Here is a 21496-nt window from a genome sequence, read left to right as displayed (position 1 = left end):
CACTGCCCATGAAGCAACTCCCCTGCAGGTGGGGAGCCAGGAGCTCGAACCGGGATCCTTATGCCAGTCCCACGCCCTGCACCATGTGCACTTAACCTGCTGCGCTACCACCCGACCCCCGACACTTTGCCTTTGAATGGAGTCCAGAGGAATGAACCCAGGACCTCCTGTGTCTATGATACTGCTGAGTCTCCTGTCTGGCTCAGTTGGTTTTGTTCTTTATTTCTTGGAGAGAGGAGGGGGAGAGAAGGAGAGGTATCACTGTACTTCTCCAGCAGTTGTGGATCTTCTCCCAATGCTGTGGTGCAGCCATGTAATGCTGGAGGCTCCAACCTTGGATCTGAAATGCATGATAAGGTGCATGGCCTACCAAGAGACCTACCTCCTGGTCTCAGGGGGCTACGACTTGGACAAATGCAGGCACTGCTTTTGCACACGCTGCCTCCCCCCACACACACGCCCAGTGAACACACCATGCTGAGCATCTACCCAGTTTGCAGAGTCAGCTCAGGAGGTCTTCCAGATGAGAGTTCTGAACCCAGCATGGTGACAGGAAAAGCTGGGCACCATCAGTCCCCAACTGAGCTAAGCAGCCTCAAGCTCACATCACAGCCGCTCCCCAACCTTGAGGAGAACGCTTTATCCCTTTAACAACAGGAGACATCCAAGCCAGCCCTGTAAGCCCTCACCTAAAACTTCAAATAACTTGAGTGCAGCTTTCAGGGTTTCCAAGTCACCATGCCCCACAACACACACACACACACACACACACACACACACACACACACACACCTCCAGCAAAGGCCTTGGTTAGTTCAGCTCCTCATCTGGACAAGGAAGCAAGCCAGGTGCAAAAAAAAAAAAAACACGACTGTAAGACTCCACTTAATGTCAGGCAGCTGAGCAGTCAGATTCAGAGGCTGAAAGCGAGGTAAGGCAGTGGGGCTGGGGAAAGAGGAGGGGGAGGGGGAGCTCTTGCTTACTGGGGAGAGAAGTCAGTTGGAGATGGTAAAAAAGCCTGGAGAGGGATGACAGAGAGGCAGCTGTGTGTGCGTAATGCCACTGGAGAATGGTTAAAAGGATACATCTTATGTTATGGGTTATTCTACTGCCATGGAAGAGGAGCAGAGGTCGGAGAAGGCCCTCCAGGTCCCCAGATGGAAAGGCCTGCTTTTCAACAAGCAGTTTCCCAACTGAAGGTAACACAGCAGTCTACATAACAGACTTTCAGGCCTGGGGCTCAGAGAGTCCAGGTTTAATCTCCAGCTCCACCATAAATTAGCAGCAACTCTGATTCAAAACAAACAACTAAAAACACAGCAATTCCCTGAAAAACCAGCCACCAAGACGGAGTCCAACAGGAGTTCAGCATCCAACCCCCTTTTCCAGTGAGCCCAGCAAACTCCCAGCCACTGTTTGCCTCTCAGTATCAGTATCCCATTGCTCTGAGAGCCCTGGCTGACAATGAGGATACTCCTCCAGTCCCTCCAGGAGGCCCAGAAATCCTCCTCCCAGGCCTCTCAAAGTCCAGAGTAACCAGGATTCCCCGTGCCCAGGTTTAGAGGAGCGTCCAAATGCACAAGTATGAAAACACCCTCTGGAATAATATATAGTTTAAAACAAGGCGATCTATGCTACAATATAAATGAGGCTTGCAAACCTTACTCTAAGTAACAGAAAGAAGCTCAACACTACAGGCCACATGTCATACGATTCCATCCATGTGAAGCATCCAGGAACGGCAAGTTGATGACACACGGTAGTGAGTGCCAGCCAGGGGCTGGGGGGCACAGAGGGTGGCAGAGTTCGAAGAGACAAGAGTTTCCTTGTGAGGTGGTGAAAATCAGAGGGTAATAAAACTCTGGATGAACTGAAAAGCACTGGATTGTATTTTTTCAGTGAGTGGATTCTGTGGGGCAATGTCGAAGCAGAGACTCACCTGCTCACCATCCTCCTTGGACCAGGGAGGCCAGAAACTGCATTCATCTCCAGGTTTCCAGACAAGTGGTTTTCTGGGGCTCTCAAATAAAAGGGGGTGGGTGGGCAGGGGTAAATAGCACAGTGGTTATGCAAACAGACTTTCATACCTGAGGCTCCAAAATCCCAGGTTCAATCCCCCTCACCACTGTAAACCAGGACTGAGCAGTGCTCTGGTTAAAAAAATAAATAAGTATATAAGACAGGGAGCCTGTCACCCAGGTTTAGCACATGTCTGGCTGTCCCCAGAGGATGGCAGTGCTCAAATGGCCCCATGGCTTAGAAACTCAACCCAGGTGCCCCTGGGGCTCTGCAGAACATCACACAGCTCTTACCTGCCCTTCCCTATACTCTGCAGCTCACAGAAGGGGGGCCTCATCTGCCCAAGGGGTGCCCTGCTAAGGACCCCAAGGCTATATGTGGTGGCCCTCCAACACCACATTCAGAGCAACACCCTCTGAACTGTTTGGTCTGCAAAGTCCTTAGCCATCTGCAGAGTTGGCTATGCTAAAATCTACGCAAATGTTCAGAGTTTCCTATCTCCCTCGCTGGTTCCCTATTAAAATAAGAAAGTCTGCGGTTTTTACTTACTCTGGTAAGGGCATATAATCACTGAAAATGAGGACAGGGTGGTTTCCAGCTTTCTAGCTTCAAGCCTGGGAGAAGCTCTATGAGAAGAATCCAAAGGCCTCTTTCTCTCCCTCTAGTTGTAGCTTCCAAGGTGTGTATATATATATATATATATATATATATATATATATATATATATATATATATAAGTAAAAAACAAAAATCGCAAAGCCAAGCATCACAGGAATACTGCAAGAGGATCCCATTCAGACCTACAGGGAGGGGATCTGGTCCAGACACAAAATGATTCAAGCAATATTCTCATGTGTGGGCCCAGGGACCTTGGGTTGATGAGACTACGGTTCAACACCAAAAGTAGCTGGTTTTCACTTAAGGCTATGATGTAGAAATACACTGCACCTTTCCTTAAAACAAAAAGACTCAGGGACAGCACAGTGGTACATCTGGCAGAATGTGAGGATTCAGATTCAAACCCCATGTCCCTACCAGCAGGGATGAAGCTTCACAAAGGGTGAAGCAGAGATACGGGCACCTCTGTCTCTCTCTACCACTACTATTTCTCTCTCTCTCTCTGAAAATAAAGGGGGGAAATGGCTGCTGGAAGTAAGAGCCACTGTGCAGGCACCAAGTCCCAGCAATAAGCCTGGTAGCAAAAGGAAAAACAAAACAAAACACTGGCCCAGGAGACACACTAAAAGAAACCAGAGCCCCGGGTCCCCCAGAGCGCATACACTGGGCACACTCTGATGGAGTGGGTGAAATGGCCTGCACCTACTAAATTATGCATTTTCTCCTTGAAAATCTCTTGCTAAGTGATGTTCAATCAACTGACATTAGATGCCAAGATGACGACTCTGAGGGACCAGACAGGTCTGGACCACACTCCCACACCACCCCCAGACCCCTCCCCCCCCAAAAAAAAAACCTCCCAGGAGGACATCAAACTCTTCAGCTCACAGAATTAAATCCCTGTGCAAAGCTGCATGCAAGAGCAGATCATCTGCTTTCAAACACTGCACTCCTTCCTCAGACCAGGTCAGCATATGTTGCGTCTTCTAGAATGTTCCCTTTGTGAGTCTTTGTGGACTTAGAACATATAAGGCTATAGTCACATATATCAAAGGCAGACAGTCTTTTTCTGCTCTGGCATATCAACTAAGGTCAGTAAGTTTTTTGTTTGGTTTGGTTTTTTTCCCCAGATACAGAGTTAGAAACAGATAGACTTAAGAGTGACACCAGAGCAACACTCTGCCATTCAGGAAGGTTTCTATGCGGTGGCCAGGGGTTCAAATCCAGCTATCTCCTGGCCACCGTCCCCCACCCCCAGCAGAATTCTTTTTTTTTTTTGTGCCTCCAGGGTTATTGCTGGAACTTGGTGCCTGCACTACGAATCCACTGCTCCTGGAGGCTATTTTTTCCCTTTTGTTGCCCTTGTTGTTTATCACTGTTTTTGTTATTATTGTTGTTGTTATTGCTGTCGTTGTTGGATAAGACAAAGAGAAATTGAGAGAGATGGGGAAGGCAGAGGGGGAAAGAAAGAGAAGACACCTGCAGATCTGTTTCACCGCTGCTTGTGAATCGATCCCCCCTGCAGGTGGAGAGCCAGGGGCTCGAACCCAAATGCTTGTGCGGTGGTTCCTTGCCTTTCGCACTATGTGTGCTTAACAGGGTGCACTACTGACCCGCCTAGAATTCTTTAAAAGGAAGAACAAACCTTCAAAGTGATATGACTCTCCAAACATTTATCTTTGGCAAGTGGGGGCACTAGAGTAGAGTATACCCTTTCCCACACCCCCATCCTCCAGGGCTGGCTTCGGCAGGTACAGCTGGTCTCTCTTCCTCCCATGGTCCCTTCTCTGTCTCCTGCTCAGCCGGAGATGGCTCCTTCGTAGTGTTCCATGACCCAGAGAGCTGGCCCTCTGTGCACACAGCCAGCCACTTACACACACACACACAAACACACACACACACACACACACACACGCACACCATTCCATCCTCACCTCGTCCCTGGGTGCCTCCAGGAACCTGCTCATGATGGCACAGCCATCAGCATCCACAGACACCCTGTGCCTGCCCTTGACTGCTGACTGGAAAAGGCAGATGGGTGGGCAGCTTAACTCCCACCTCTCTGTCATGTCCAGTCCCTATCACACAGTGGGATGATGTCTGGAGAGCTAAGAGAACTCTCTCCCTGGGAGATCTCCAGTGGGGAAATGAGATCCCTGGATGGCTGACACTGTCACAGACCGGTCAGAAGGCTGGCACCAGACGATCCTATCTTGGGCACTTAGGGTAATGTGGTCATCGCAACACCAGACTGAAAATGACCTGCTGGGAGGCCTGACTCATGACACTCAGTGCCCTTCATGCCTGGTACAGCAGGTCTCTGAAACTGACTGAGCAAGAGCCCCCCTCCACTTCTGGAAGGCAGGTGCCACTTTCATGTAAGTGATGTCACTGCACAGTTCAAGGACAGAGAGGCTCAGCCTTAGGGGGTGGGAGGGGGTTATTTCAGGCCTCTCTATGTGTATGTGTATCTCACACCCCCTCAGCCCCTATCAGACGATGGTGTATAATTATGATAATGATCTTACTCCAGCCACTTCACAAGAATATTTCAAGGGCAGATGAAACAGCCTCAACCAAAGTCATAGTTGCTACACAACCAAAGCATCGCAACATTCCCAGCCCAGGAACACCACCGGCTGTGTTCCCCTTGAGCACCAGTCACCACCCCTGTCCCCAGTCATTTTGCAAGGTCACAGTGATAAGCAGTAGAATCTAAGCCAGCTAATTAATTACCTGGCCTTGGTCTAAGGATTCAGGAAGCTTGCTGAGGTTGAGTGTAGGAAGACCAAGGGACAGCAACGAAGGAAAAAAATAATCCGCAAGGTAATCTCCAAAGCCAAACACTTTCCTTGCTTGGTCACCTGTATTATTAGGTCCCTGAAAAAAAAATCAATGGCTGCTTATTCAGTGACCCAGACCCAATGAAGCTCAGTGGGGCTGGGTCAATCAAGGAAGGATCTGGATAAATCAAATGTGCAGAGATGGATCGCATTCTACCTGTACCCTGTAAACACCCACAGCATGGAGGCACTGAGAGGTCCCTGTGGGTGGAGAGCATCACGACCTGGCAAACACTGTCAAGAGACCAAGACAGAGGCACATACATCCTCTGGGAAACAGAGGCAGGACAGACTGCATTTGTCTGAAAGACCTCACCACCCTGAAGAAGGAAATCAAACAGACATCAAATTAAAAATGACTGCAAATAAAGATGCATAGTTAAGGAAGATACTACGATATGGTATTACAAAGGTTTTTCTTGGTGTGTGTGTGTGTGTGTATGCTGCTGTTTTTGTGTTGTACGTGTTATGTGTGTATGTGTGTGTTTCTGGTACAAAGGGAAAGAACCTAAGGCCTCATTCATGAGTGATAGATACCACCACTGGGCAGTCTCCCCAAACCACTTTTCTTCTTTTTCTCGTTAACAAATAAATAAACTATATATATATATATATATATATATATATATATATATATATATATATATATATATGAGAGAAAGAACCAGATATCACTCTGGTACTTGTGCTGTTTGGAATTGAACTCAGAACCTCATGCTTGAGAGGCCAATAATTTATCCACCTCCTGGACCACCACTCCTCTTCCTCTTCTTCCTCTTCTCCTTGTTTTTTTTTCTTTTTTCCTCCAGGGTTATTGCTGGGCTCGGTGCCTGCACCATGAATCCACCGCTCCTGGAGGCCATTTCCCCCCCCCTTTTTGTTGCCCTAGTTGTTGCAGCCTCGTTGTGGTTATTATTGCCATTGTTGACGTTGCTTTGTTGTTGGATAGGACAGAGAGAAATGGAGAGAGATGGGGAAGACAGAGAGAGGGGGGGAGAGAAAGAAAGATAGACACCTGCCGACCTGCTTCACCGCCCGTGAAGCGACTCCCCTGCAGGTGGGGAGCCGGGGGCTCGAACCGGGATCCTTACACCGGTCCCTGTGCTTTGCGCCACGTGTGCTTAACCCACTGCGCCACCACCCGACCCCCCTCTTCTCCTTGTTTTAAGAGGAGAAAGAATGAGACACAGAGAGAAGAGAGACACCACAGAACAGCCCCACCATCCATGGACTTCCTCCAGTGTCGCTGATGGTGTCCCATACAACACCAAGACTCCAAGATGGGTTCTTGAGCAAGGTAACATCCACCTTCTACTAGATGACCCAGCCTCCCAGTCCTGTGTGCTAGTTTTTAACAGGACAAGGCCCTTGGAGATCATCCTTTCCACAAATCTATGAAAAATAGACAAGAGAGGAGCCAGAGCTACTACTCACAGAGTGGGGCATATTGCTGGCAAAGTATTTAGCCCAGGTTTGAGCCCCAACACCACAGGGGAATGCCACAGCACTGGGAAAAGCTCCAATGCTACGGCATCAGCAAGTGGTGAAACTGCACAAGTGCAATGCACAGAAAAAATAGATAGATAGATAGAAAGAAAGAAACAAACAAGGGGGGTGGCAGTGGCACACCAGGTTAAGCACACATAGTTCGAAGCGCAAAGATCCTGGTTTGAGTCCTTGGCTCCCCACCTGCATGGGGGGGGGGGTCACTTCATAAGTGGTGAAGCAAGTCTGCAGGTGTCTAGCTTTCTCTCTCCCTCTCTATCTCCCCCTCCCCTCTCAATTTCTCTCTGTCCTACCCAAAACTATTTTTAAAATGGCACCAAGCCCCAGCAATACCCCTGGAAGCAAAAAATAAAAATAAATTTAAACAAATAAAAAAGATAAAGATAGGAGGCAAAAACAAATTGTAAAGTACAAACCAGGATAAATAAAAAATATGAAGGGGCCAGGCAGTGGCACACCTGGTTAAGCGCTCACGTTACAGTGCAGAGGGACGAAGGATCGAGCCCCTGGTTCCTGCCTACAGGGGGAAAGCTTCACAAGTGGTAAAGTAGGGCCGCAGGTGTCTTTCTGTCTCTCTCCCTATCTTCCCCCTCCCCTCTCAATTTCTTTCTGTCTCTAGCTAATAAGTAAATAATTTAATAAACAAAAAAATATGAAAATCTTTTGTGTTAATATATTTAAATTTTTTTTTAAAAAAATCAAAGAATCAAAGGAAAGTATCTTTATGACGACAAGTACCAACCCCTAACTTGTCAAATGGGGATTGAAATGGCAGCACATAAGCATCAGGACACAGCTCACCTAAGCCAAGCTGCCTAACCCACACAAACTTTACTCAATTTTTCCCCTCAAATATAGCTAGTACGGTCAGGTCAGAGGAACCATCATCTCCCTCTGCTGCCCAATTAGAGACTCGCTGAGCTTCTTGGGCTGAATTCTGTCCGCCTCCACCACATTCAGAGGCTCCAGTCCCAAGCCCCAGCTTTTTAAGAGTGTGGCTATATCTGCGGACAGAATCTTGAAAGAGGTGATTAAGCTAAAGATGGATTGTTTCATGTGGGACCCAATGACTCATGTCCTTAGGTGAGGAAGAAATTCCAGACACACACACAGACACCAGGGGTCTGTCTCTGTGAACAGAGGGGTAACCCAGTGACGGCAGTGGGAGGACAGTCATTTGCAAACCAGGGAGGGAGGACACAGAGGAAAACAACTCCACCAGCAACTCGGACTTCCAACTTCCAGAACTATGAGGAAAAAAAATGTTAATATTTATATATTTATTTATTCCTTTTTGTTACCCTTGTTTATTATTATTGTAAGTTATTATTGTTATTGGTGTCGTCACTGTTGGATAGGACAGAAAGAAATGGAGAGAGAGGAAGACAGAGAAAGGGGAGAGAAAGATAGACACCTGCAGACCTGCTACACCACCTGTGAAGCGACTCCCTTGCAGGTGGGGAGCCGGGGGTTCGAACTGGGTTCTTTATGCCGGTCCTTGCGCTTTGCACCACGTGTGCTTAACCCACAGTGCTACCGCCCGACTCCTGAGAAAATAATTTTTTGTGGTTCCCCCTCCACCCCCTCCGCCTCCCCCAAGTCTGACATTTGCTATGGCAGCCCTGGAAGACTTGTGATTCAGACCTCTTTAAAATCATGGGCACAGCCAAGGGAAATCCCAGCATGGTAGAGTCACGATTTGGTGTCTCTCCCTCAGTCAAATAAATAAATAAATAAATAAATAAATAAATAAATAAATAAATAAATACATACATGGGGGCAGCTGGTGGCACACCTGGTTGAATGCAGACATTATCATGTTGAAGGGCCCAGGTTCAACCCCCTGGCCCCTACCTGTAAGGGGGGGGAACTTCACAAGCGATGAAGCAATACTATAGATGTTTCTTTCTCCCTCTTTCTCTCCCTGCTTTCACCTTCCCTCTCTCAATTTCTCTCTATCCTATCAAATATTAGAAAAATAAAATAAGTAATATTAAAGAGAGAGAGAGAGAGAGAAAACACAAAATTTGTGGCTAGGGAGGTTGTTTAGCACGGTAGCACATGTACAAGGTCCTGGGCTTATTCCCTGGCACAACATTAAAAAAAAACAACAAAAAAAAAATGGGTGTGTGGAAGTTGAGGAAATAGAGCCATGACTAACAGATGTTTCCCGAAAGACAGCATGCCTATTAGCGACCAGAGATGAGGAGTTAAGGACGAGTGTGCTGCTCCAGGCAACTTCAAAATTCAATCTGAGTTAAGTCAGACAGACACAGCAGGACAAATATTGTAAAAGTCCATTTAGATAAGACACCTATGATAAATAAAGACAGGAGGCAGAGCAGTTGTTGCCTATGGTTAGGGGAGGGAAGAGAGCCAGTATTTAATGGGTACAGTTCCTGATTGGAAAGATGAAAAAGTTCTAGAGAAAGAGCCGGACTGTGTCACAGGTGGTTAAGCACACGTATCACCGTGAAGAAGTACCCAGTCTGGAGCCCCTACACACACCTGCGGGGGGATGTTTCACAAGCAGAGAAGCAGGTCTTCAGGTATCTATCTTTCTCTCTCATTCTGTATCTCCCCTCCCCTCTCAATTGCTCACTGTCAAATAAAAATAGAAAAAAGAAAAAAAAAAAAAAAGAGGGCAGTACCCCTGCATAATAGCATAATGGTTATGCAAAGAGACTCTCAAGCCTGAGGCTCCGAAGTCCCAGGTTCAATCTCCTGCACCACCATAAACCAGAGCTGAGTAGTGCTCTGGTAAAAATAAATAAATAAAATAAGGATTTAAACAAACAAAAACCAAATATAAGTAAATAAAGTAGATAACTTTAAAAAAAAAAAAAAGGAGTCGGGCAGTAGCGCAGCGGGTTAAGCACAGGTGGCGCAAAGCACAAGGACTGGCGTAAGGATACTGGTTCGAGCCCCCAGCTCCCCACCTGCAGAGTGGTCACTTCGCAATTGGTAAAGCAGGTCTCTCGGTGTCTCTCTTTCTCTCCCCCACTCTGTCTTCTCCTTCTCTCTCCATTTCTCTCTGTCCTATCCAACAACAATGACATCATTAACAACAACTAAAACAATAAAACAATGGGCAACAAAAGGGAATAAATAAATATTAAAGAAAAAAATGGCCCCTAGGAGCAGTGGATTTGCAGTGCTGGCATGGAGCCCGTTAGCGATAACCCTGGAGGAAAATTTTTTTAAAAATTTAAAAAAGAAAAGTTCTGGAGATGGTAGTGATGGCTATATACAATAATGTGAAGGTACTTAATGGTATGGAACTGTGCAGTTAAAATGGTAGATTGTATACATTATATATAATTTTACATTAAAAACTTTTAAGGGACGGGGTGGTGGTCCACCTGGTTGAGTGCACGTTATAATGCACTAGGACCCAGGTTCGAGCCCCCAGTCCCCACCTGCAGGGGAAAGCTCTGCAAGAGGTAAAGCAGTGTTACAGGTGTCTCTCTCACCTCCTTCCCTCTTGATTTCTGGCTGTCTATCCAATAAATAAATAAAGATAACTTAAAAGAAAAACTTCTGGGGTTTGGGCTGTAGCAAAGTGTTATTAAGCACACACGGCGCAAAACTCAAGGACCAGCATAAGGATTCCGGTTCAAGCCCCCAGCTCCCCACCTGCAGGGAGGTTGCTTCACAAGTGGTGAAGCAGGTCTGCAGGTGTCTATCTTTCTCTCCCCATCTCTGTCTTCCCCTCCTTTCTCCATTTCTCTGTCTTATCTGGCAACCACAACATCAATAACAACAATAATAATAACCACAACAATGATAAAAACAAGGGAAACAAAAAAAGGAGAATAAACAAACAAAATATTTCTTAAAAATTCTAACATGTGATGTTAATGTTTTAATTAAAATCACTCCTTGAAAAAAAAAAAAACTACATGAGCCACAAGAACTGTGTTCCAATCAGGGTCAAGAATCCCTGTGGAGCTCATAGTTAATTTAAGCCACCCCTCCCTTCTGAGCCATGATTTGAAAAATAAAAAGCAGCCTCAGTCAAAACACAGACCTTTTGTTGGACAACCTAAGAACACTTCTAATCCGTTCGGTGTGACTGGACAACCTCAAACCACAGAGTGAACTGAAGTCCAGCCTGACAGCCTGCCCTGTCCTCCCCTTCCACAGGCCCAAGAATATGGCTTGCCTGGACTCTGTGTCCTGGTAAGGAAGGACTGCATTCACATACACAGGTCCTCTGGGTCCCAGGACTCCCACCCAAGAAGAGGAGGTGGCTACTGAAGCCAAAACCAAATAGATGAGGCAAAAGAGTCATGCGGAAGGCACATTCTCCTGGACCAACTCAAATCAACAGTACTCCAAGCTCTTTCTTTAATGACAGGTTCCAGGACACTTCATTCCATTCCTGGAACAGAAAAGTCATCCTCTTCCAAGCCAGAGAGCCCTTGGAAAATTGGATCTGGACTCTGTTCCCTCCCTACTAATGACTTATGTGGCCTCAGCTTCTGCCTGGATCTATGCATTCTGCTTCTGTTGATGGAGAGGGACCTGCAGTGTAGGGGGGGAGGGGCGCACAAGCTCTGACAGGAAGAAACAGTGGCAGGAGCCAGGTGATAGCTCACCTGGTATAGTGCACATATTACCATGTATGAGGACCTGGGTTCAAGCCTCTGGCCCTCACCTATGGCAGCAAGGGGGTCAGAAAACTTCACAAGCAGTGGAACAGTGCTACAGGTCTCTCCTCTCTCTCCTCTCTCGCTCTCTCCCCCCATCCCCTCTTTAACCAGAGCACTACTCAGCTCTACTTACAGTGATGTGGGGGGGGGGGGAGGTTTGAACCTGGGAGTTTGGAGCTTCAGGCATGAGAGTCTCTTTGTATAACTACCCTCAAGTGTCTCTCCTTCTTTCTCTATCACTCTTTGTGTCTTTGTGTCTTCCCCTCTATAAAAAAAAAAGGTAAAAATTAAAAATAAGTCACAAAAATAGTGGAGTTGTGCTTGCACTAAGTCCCAGTGATAATCCTGAAGAAAAAAGAAAAAGACAGATAGACATAGCAACAGAGTCAACCTGAGGTCTGGGTGGCCTTCTGACTAGCCCTCGTGATTACATATTCAAACTGGTCACCAGTCTATTCAATGACTCAAAGGATCAACAAAGCCATGATCATTCTGGCAATAACATATCACCAGAATCCAAGAGGTAAGATTAAGCTGCTTAACAAAAATGTGAAAACACAGAGCAGCAATTCACATAGGAGCCCACCAAACAGGAAAAAAAACAAACTGTAAGACTGCCACATGAATCACATCTCCTGAGTGACACTTTGTAAAGGCCTAAGGGGCACTTGGAGCTGATGTTCAGAGCAAGCCCCAAGACAGAAGAGTACTTTGGGGTGTTGTTAATATTTGGAAGGCTCTTGCCGGGCGGGTCTAGCTTCACGGGCAGGTAACAGAGACGCGGAGACAACGGCTGGGCAGGGAAGCTGTATTTCTTTATTCAGGAACAACGATTCACAAACTAAGACAAACTAATCACCAAACAGAACTCTGCTGTCTCTTTGCGGCGGCACAAGCACTCTTTTTCTTACTCTCGAACTCAGGAACCCTCTCCCTTACTCTCGAACCCAGGAACTCTCGAACTCTTGTACTGGGGAACCCTCTGCAACTCTGGCACTCTCAAACTCAGGAACCCTCTCCCAGGGTTCCTTGGGGCGGGGCCAAGCAGGCCCGCGAAATTAATAGGACTGATCCAATTCTCTTGGCGGGGGAGGGCTAGAACAAACCAATGTAAAGCATACGACATTGGGGTGTCTGGCCTCCTTGTGCAAAGATTTGTCAAGTCCTCTGAAAGGAAGGTCAGGAGACAGGTAGAATCGGGAAGACAGGTGCCACAGATAGGACACTTCCCACTGAAGAGCATCTATTCTCACTGAAGAGCATCCTTCCCAATTCTAGACCCCACAAAGAAGAGGAAGTGATCTCACATCACACTAAATTCTTCACGTAGCAGTGTCAGTCAGTTCTTGGAAATTCTGACTGTAAGTGAAAAGACTTCTGAACAAAGCCAATTTCACAGTAGGCTAACTGAAATAAACAAGATTTATGTTCCTATAGCACACTTCCGGTCACAAATCCAGGCATGTCTAATAAATGACAATAATTTGCATTCAACTGTTCATTCTCCAACCAGCTTCTCCTGTTCACAGTCTGGGATGGTTGAAGCCTCTTCCAGGCAGCTCAGGACACTAAGTGGGAAAATAGGAGGTCCTTCCATCACAAAACATACTCACACACTGCCTCATATCCACTCCAGCTGGGACAATTAGATACATCAGTTAATAACGTAATATGCAAGTCTTTGGGATGTGAGAGGAAATAGGAGAAAACTATGAAGACATAGGGGAAACACGTAAATTCTACACAGTGGCCCCAGTGGCATGGAATAAATTGTTGTTTATTTCCCCCATGACATCATAATGAAACAGCATTAAACAAAGCAACATTATTCAAATGGCCCGAGATTTGGCACAGTGGGTAAAATGCCAACCTTGCAAGCATGACTCCCAGAGTGCAATCCCCACCCTCATGTATGCTTGAGTCATGTTTTGGTTCTGGCTCTCTTTCTCATTTATAAATAAATATTAAAACAAACATTGCGAGAGGGCCAGCTATGTGTGCTGTAGGAGAACCGAAAATAAACCGGGGACCCCTGCCTTCAAAATGCACACAGACTGTACCAGCATATGGATGAACCTTGGGGGACATGCTAAGAGAAATAAACCAGACACCAAAGCACAAATGCTGTAAAATTCCACTAACATGAGATACTTTGAACAGTCAAGTCGTGGAGACAGAAAACAGAATGGTGGGAGTCAGACAGCAGTACAGCGGGTTAAGCGCACGTGGCGCAAAGTACAAAGACCGGCGTAAGGATCCTGGTTCAAGCCCCTGGCTCCCCACCTGCAGGGGAGTCGCTTCGCAAGCAGTGAAGCAGGTCTGCAGGTGTCTATCTTTCTCTCCCCTCTCTGTCCTATCCAACAACAATAATAGCTACAACAATTAAAAAAAAAAAAAAAAAACCACAAGAACAACAAAAGGGAATGAATAAATAAATATTTAAAAAGAAAAAAGAATGGTGATTGAAGGGGCCAAAGGGAGCAGGCAGGAGGAGCTACTGTGCAGTGGGTAGAGTTTCACTAGGAGGATGAAAAGAGTTCCAGAGACGGAGGGTGGTGACTGTTGTGCAACGTGAATGTACTTAATACCCCCGCGAGTATGTATTTGCAGATGGCTAACCTGAGGCCAGAAGGTAGTCCACCTGGTAGATGGGGCTTAAGCTTTACCCTGTGCAGGGCCCTAAATTCCAGTCACAGCACCGCATGGCAGCAACTCTACACAAGGAAAAGTTCCCGAGGCAGCAGCAGTGCTGTGGAGTCAGTCTCTCCCTCATCCTGCTCTTCTCTTTCCTCCCCTCTAACTGAAATAAAAAGAATGAAAGAGGACTGGGGAGATAGCAAAAGACATTCATGCCTGAGGCGCTGACAGATTCAATCCCAAGCACCACCTTAAGTCCGAGCTGATCAGTGTTCTGGAGTCTTTCTGTCTGTCTGTCTCTGTATCTCCATATCTCTCATGAAAATAAAATATTAAAGAAAAAAAAAGTCTGTCTGGAAGTGGTAGACTATATGGGAGACCTCAGTAAGTACATACCAAAAAAAAAAAAATATATATATATATATATATACAGCTAAAATGGGTTAGGCTGGCAAGTTTCATTTATATGTACTCTACCATGATTTAAAAAAAAAAAAAGACACAGTACAGTAACAGAGACAGTCATGGGTGATGACCCTGAGTCTTTGCCCCAATTGCTTCTCAGGTAGATGGCTCTTCCCCTCTGCTACCAGTCTTCCTTGAATCATTATCAGAGCAAGGTTCCCCTGCACTGCTGCAGCCTCAGGAAGCCTCAGTGATCTCACTCCCTCCTAAGCATGTATAAATGACATGTGTTTTCATCTGCCCCAGGAACTCGTAATGAATGACCTGTGTGCATTCCTCTCTCCTATGAACTCAAAAGCTTCCAGATGACAAGGATCACACTCTGCTGTGCAACCTACATGGTAAAAAAGAAGGGACTATACATGGCAAGACTCAGGGCTACTACTAAACCCAGCAGTGGGTCCTGCTGTGCAGGAGCTGGAAGGATCCCTCAACCAACCCAAGTATTTGGGGTGACGGGAACACCACCAAAATGGGAAAGGCCATCACTACCCAGAAGGAGCAGTTCTGCAGGGGCCTGGAGTCTGAGTTCTGTCATTTCCTGGCTGTGTCCTGAAAGAGGGCATCCACACAACGAAGTAAAGGAAAAGGCCATGGGGGGGGGGGGTAGTGATGGAGCACCCAGTTAAGCGCATATAGTGCTAAGTGTAAGGACCCGCACAAGTATCTATCTGGGTTAGAGCCCCCAGCTCCCCACCTGCAGGGGGGAGACAGCAAAGTAGGTCTGCAGGTATCTTTCTCCCCCTCCTCTCACAATTTCCATCTATCCAAAAAAAAAAAAAAAAACTGGCCATTAGGAGCAGTGGATTCATAGTGCCAACACCCAGCCCCAGCAATAACCCTAGAGGCAAAAAAAAAAAATAAAAGGAAGAGGCCATCAGGAGCCCTGCAAAAGCACCTTGTTCTCATGCCTGGCACACAGTGGCATTTGATCATCAAGTTCTACCCTCACTCAGAGGCCTGCACCTCAGAAAAGAGCCCATTCATCCAAGAGATACTGAAAGCTGTTAGATCCAGGGCCCCTCGTCTGCTGTTGCTGCTGCTACTGTGCAGAATTAGGGTGATTTTCACCCCCTGCCCTGAATGCTGTCACTTTCCACATTGTTCCAGCACAGCTCTGGCCAGCGGCCTACACTGCTGTCTAAAGAACATCGGTAAACAGTCCAGACAGAGACAGATGGCTGAGCCAGCCACAGCACTCAGAGGAGTGTTGGGGACTGAGTTTAAAGGCTACGATAGCCAGGGCTTTAAATGTCCAATAGAAAAGAAGATGTGCTTCCTTAAGGACATTGAGGAAAATATCTGGAAAGTCCAAAGAATAGGGCCCATCTTAGGCATGTATCTAAAAGACAAACACTAATTTGCAGAGACATATGCACCTCTATATTCACAGCTGCCATTATTCACAATAGCCAAAGAGTGGAAGCTGCCTAAATGCCCGTCAACAGATGACAAGATACAGAATTTATGAGATATATACTCCATGGAATACTATTTTCCAGTCAAAAGACGCCATTGTGTCCTTCGGGACAAAATGGATGGAACTGGAGGTGACAGTGTTAAGCAAAATAAGTCAAGGAAGTTCATCTACGCCGATGACATCTGCTGTGCAACTCAGGCATCCAAGTTTGACATCCTCGAGGAAACACTCACGAAAGATATGTCTCTGATATCTGATTACTGTAAAAAATGGCGACTAATCCCTAGCACTGCAAAAACGGTATCATCTGTTTTCCATCTACACCATGCCTCGGCCTCACGTGAGCTTAATGTGCAGCTTGGCGATACAAGATACAGTCTATCTTGGCGTTACTCTCGATCGCACTCTGTCATTTCACGAACATCTAATAAAAACTGCAGCAAAGGTGGGCGCGAAGAATAACATCATTGCAAGACCGGCCAGCTCCTCATGGGGTGCGAGCGCTTCCACACTACGATCATCATCCCTGGCATTATGCTATTCCACTGCAGAATACTGTGCCCCAGTACGGTTCCGTAGCCCCCATGTCCATTTGGTCGATTCCAAATTATGTTCCTCCATGAGGATCATTTCTGGAACCATCCGTTCCACCCCAGTTCCATGGCTGCCAGTTCTTAGCAACATCGCCCCGCCAGATATTCGTCGGGATGCGGCATCATCTAAGTTCATTTTCCACGTCTACGCTCGACTGGACCTGGCAATATACGCGGATATCTTCGCCCACCCTGTCCAACGCTTGACGTCTCGTCACCCAATCTGGTCCCCTACGCCTACACTGAACTTCTCTGTTCCAGTCTCTTGGAAACAGAGCTGGCAGTCAGCTGAGGTAAAGAACAAACACCTCATCACAGACCCCTGCAAGCGTCAACCCGGCTTTGACCTAGCACGTTATGATTGGGCCCTCCTCAATCGCTATCGAACAGGCCATGGCCGGTGCGCCGCTATGTTCCATCGCTGGGGAGCCAGAGACGACCCGAACTGCCCCTGCAGCTCCAGACAGACTATGACCCACATAGTCAACGACTGCCACCTCTCCAGATTCAAAGGAGGTCTCGAAACTTTGCATCAGGCTCAACCTGATGCTGTTGACTGGCTACGGAAGAAGGGCAAACGCTAGAAGTCACTTTCATTCATATGTGGAATCTAGAGGACTAAAACACAGGAACTTGCAAGAAAGTAAAAAAAAAAAAAAAAAAGAGGAGGGAGGGGAGGAAGAAGAAAGGAAAAAGCAAATGAATTGCGTCTAAGGTTCTAAGAACTATGGTGGCTAAGTGTTATCTTTTCAAGGTAGGAGGGTGGAGACACAGAAAACCTTGGTGGTGGATAATGGTGTGGCACTATACCCTGTAATCTTACAATCTACTATTAATCACAAATAAAAAAAAAGAGGGGAAAATAATAAAGTCAGAACCAAGTGGTAAAAGTAGGTCCTCTCTGAAACCCCACCCTATATTACAGTGGGAGCCTGGATCTGGTGGTGAGGTGGGGAAGAAGGCCCAAGACACTGATGAGGGAGAAGAGGCCTACAGAGAGGCCCAGTGAAACACATTCCACCCAAACGCTTTCTGGAAACGCGGGTGTTCCCACCAGTATGAGACGGTTTCAGACTGCAGAGCTCCACGTATAAAACCTCTCACCGTCTTCTCCATTAATAATGCTCCCCCACACTATGGTATTCAAGCTGGCAGGCTCGGGCTGTAGCTGGCCAGACAATGCTAGTGCCCAGGGAGCACAGGGCAATGATCCAGACCCAGGTGAGTTGGTAAGCCTGCAAAGCAGGCTGCTAAATACTCCAGCCTTCCAAACCCTCCCCCTGAGCCCCCCAACCATGAGGAACTTCCCTGAGCAGCTGAGGCAGATCTGAGCAGCTTGTCATGGCCAATCCCAGCTGCAAGTGGGAAACTCAGCAACTGGATGTATCTAAGACAAACAGGGCAGATCTCCCCCCCCCCACACACACACACACACACAAAGTCTATTGCTCCACAAAGCTAAAAATAACCTTACCAATTACAAAAGGATTCTGATCCATGCAGTAGCAGCACATACAACTCCATCAGCAGAAAAAGAAAAATCAATGGAGCAAAAAATCAGGTCAGTCCTACAGAGACCAGAATGCCAAGAGATTTGAGAGGGCTACACACACACACACACACACACACACAAACCCCAGCCCCCTCAAATCCTACACTCACCCGCGTATCTTCCCTGAATCCCAATCACACACTGTGCCTGCATCTCAATGTCTAGTCCCATTTCCCCAATGGCCAATGGTACTTAGTCCACAGAAGTTACACACACAACCACACAGGCTTAACCTTAGGGTCAGGAGTCAGGATAGGGATTGGGAGCCTAAAATAAGCACCATTAGGCACTCGCATGTGTGTGTGTGTGTGTGTGTGTGTGTGTGTGTGTGTGTGTGTTAAACAGAAGAGCACCTAAAGATCAGAAAATGGAGGTGGGATGAGGTGCATGAAGGAATCTGTGCGTGAATAATGATGGATGGCCTGCCATCAAAGCTGGGCAGATCAGGACAGGTGTGGCTCTGCTTCAGCCTGGGATACAATCTTCACCCTGTCAGTTTCCAGTGGCCCACTGAGTCACAACTGACTGTCAACTGGCTTCCCACTAATTCATATTTTCACCTGCACTGACTTGCAAATGAATCTGATACTTCCAGAGCCTGGGAGTCACTATTACATCTTGAGTGCCCCAAATGCTTCATATAACCCTTCCAGGTCAGGAACTGTTCACGAGGTGAGAAATGCCCGAGATAAAAAAATCAATCTCTGCTAAAAGCATTCAGTCCAGTCGGCCAACGACTCCCGGTGTCATCCTCACTGCCCAGCATGGAGGGATCATAAGGCACTGAGATTCCTGTGCAGGGCCAGCTGGTCCAGATTCACACAAGATATTCTCACAAGAAGCAACTGCTCGCAGGCAAACCCAAGCACCAAGCCACCCACCACAAACCAACCCTCCCACCTTCAATCCCATTCCCACTACTGAAAATCTGCATTGAGGAGAGAGAAGGGAATGGACTTTGCTCAAGTGCAGAGTCAGCATAAGTCCTTCGTGATCACAGCAGCATCTGAAGCCCACTCAAAGCAGTACTTATCCCTTCCCCCAGCGAGAGAGACTCCTGCTCCCTACTGCTCAGTGCTGTCCAGCCAGCCGGCAAGGGAGGGACCCACCTGTGTCTCCATGGAAGGTACTGTCCCCATCGCTGGGCCAGATCTGTCCCGTCTTGCGGACCCCCACGATGGTGGCTTCGGACACCACGACCTGGCCCTGCCGGTGCCGCTTCTGGCACTGCGGCGTCGGGGGGCTGCTGCTGTCGAAGGACTGCTGCGAGTTCTGCGAGGGCGAGCGGCTCTTGTCCCGGAACATGCGGTAGGTGGTGGGGCTCGGGGACACACGGCTGGACTGGCCGGAGGAGAAGTCCTCCTCGCTGGAGGTGAGGTTCTCATTGGAGCTGCAGTCTGGGGTGTAGCCGCCACCGCTGTCCTCGAAGCTGCGGGGGGAGTAGGACCTGCGGGGCCAGGTAAGGCGCCTCTCCTGCTCCGAGGTGCTCTGGCTGCGCTGCAGCGGGCCCTTGCCCTCGCCTTCCCCCATCATGGCCCCGACGTAGATGCTCTGGTAGGGCTGGTACTCCAGGGGCGGCCAGGGGGGCCTGCCGCCGCCGTTGGCGTGGATCAGGTTGTCCTTGAGGAAGCGCGGGTTCAGCTCGGCGTCCTCGTAGTCTCCGTCGAGGCCACAGCTGCCCTCGGAGGCGCGGCCGCGGGGAGAGGGCCTGGGCAGGTCCCCCAGGCCGGGCCCCGCGCCCTGCTGGCACTTCTTGCGCTCCATCTGCATGGCCTGGCTGCCCAGCGAGCTGATGCGGTCCGACACGTCTTTGTCGTTGACCTTCACGAGGCCCCGTTCGTGGTGAAACTCGACGTTGACGTAGAAGGGCTTGTCGGGCTCGGCCGCGCTGGGCTGGCCGTGGCCCTTGCGTATCCTCTCGAAGTTGGACCTGAGCGCCGCCACGCTGGTGGGGGGTCCCCGCTCCTCGCGGTCGCGGTCGCCGGCGGGTGCAGCGGCCGCGGGCCGGCGGGCGGGCGCGGGCCTGGCCTTGGCCGGGGAGCCCTCCCCGTCGGGCCGGGGCTCGAGGGGCTCGTCGGGGGCCGGCGGGTCGGCGGCGTCCGGGCGCGGCGCGGGCGTGCGGGGCTCTGCGGGGCTGTCGGGGGGCTGCGAGGAGCGTTTGAAGCCCCAGCGCTGGCGGTCGTAGCTCTTCTTCTCCTTGGCCAGCAGCGTCTGCAGGTAGATCATGCGGAAGCGCTCCTGGTTCACCTCCTGCTCCAGGCGCCGGATGGAGGCCTTGCAGCGCTCCAGCTCCTGCTCGATGTCGCCCACCGAGCGCAGCTCCATGCGCGGCGGCTCCGAGTCCGGGAACTGCGCCTTCCACGCCTCGGCAAAGCCCACGGGGTCCACCATGGCGCGGCCGGGCTCACCTGCGCGCGGGGCTGGCCTCCGCTCAGCGGCGGTGCTGCGGGCTCCCCAAGCCCGGCCCGGGACGCCCCGCAGCCCCCATGCCCGGCCCGGCGCGGCGCGGCGAGGACGCGGAACAATGCCCGCCCCCTCCCGGCGGCAGGTGAGGCGGTGGGCTAGGCTCGGCTCAGCTCCGCGGCGCGGGGCGGGGCGGGGAGGGTGCGCGCGCGGGCGGGGGAAGGGCGCGGGGCTGCGCGCGCTGCTATTGTGTGCGGGGTCCTCGCGCGGCTCCTGGGCGCGGGGCTGCGCTCCCTCCCGGGCCCCGCGCCACTCGCCGGGGCCGCCGCGCGCTCCTCTGCTCGGGCTCCCGCGTCGGGCTCCCGCGTCGCGCCCCCAAGGCCGCGCTCCCCGGCCCGGCGCCGCTCGGCCCGCGGCGTCTGCTCAGCCCCGGCCGCACACCCCGCCGGCCCGCACTCGGCGCCGCAGGAAGGGGAGGGCCGGGGGGCGGTGGCCGCGGCGCGGCGGACGGGGCGGGCGGGCCTCTTAAAGGGGCCGCGCGGCGGGCGCAGGGCGGGGGCGCGGGGAGGCCCTTCCCTCAGGGAGCGGCGCCCTCCCACCCCCAACCCCCACCCCAAACCCCCCAGCGCTGGGAGAAACAGAGACCCCCGAGATGGCGCGCCCCGCGGTCGGAAGCCAGGGCCCTCATTCCGCGCTCCAGTTTTCTCATTTCCCTGCAGCCACTCTCTGGAACCTGCGTTGAGCGCTAGGGTCTCTCCAGCCCAAACTAGCCAGAGGGACAGATA

The 21496-nt window shown here is 49.6% G+C and overlaps 1 protein-coding gene across 1 annotated transcript in view; it reads right to left on the bottom strand.

Moving 5' to 3' along the window:
• The window catches only part of BCR (BCR activator of RhoGEF and GTPase), a 148554-nt gene extending 127393 nt beyond the window's left edge, over positions 1 to 21161 (bottom strand). The window contains exon 1 of the mRNA XM_060193330.1: positions 19418 to 21161. Within this exon, the coding sequence (XP_060049313.1) occupies positions 19418 to 20699 (1282 nt within the window). The 5' untranslated portion in view covers positions 20700 to 21161. The remainder of the gene's footprint in view (positions 1 to 19417) is intronic.
• Between the last annotated feature and the right edge of the window lie 335 nt (positions 21162 to 21496).

This window comes from Erinaceus europaeus, chromosome 6, assembly GCF_950295315.1.
Source record: "Erinaceus europaeus chromosome 6, mEriEur2.1, whole genome shotgun sequence".
NCBI classification, from domain to species: domain Eukaryota; kingdom Metazoa; phylum Chordata; class Mammalia; order Eulipotyphla; family Erinaceidae; genus Erinaceus; species Erinaceus europaeus.
This window is presented reverse-complemented; position numbering and strand designations above follow the sequence as displayed.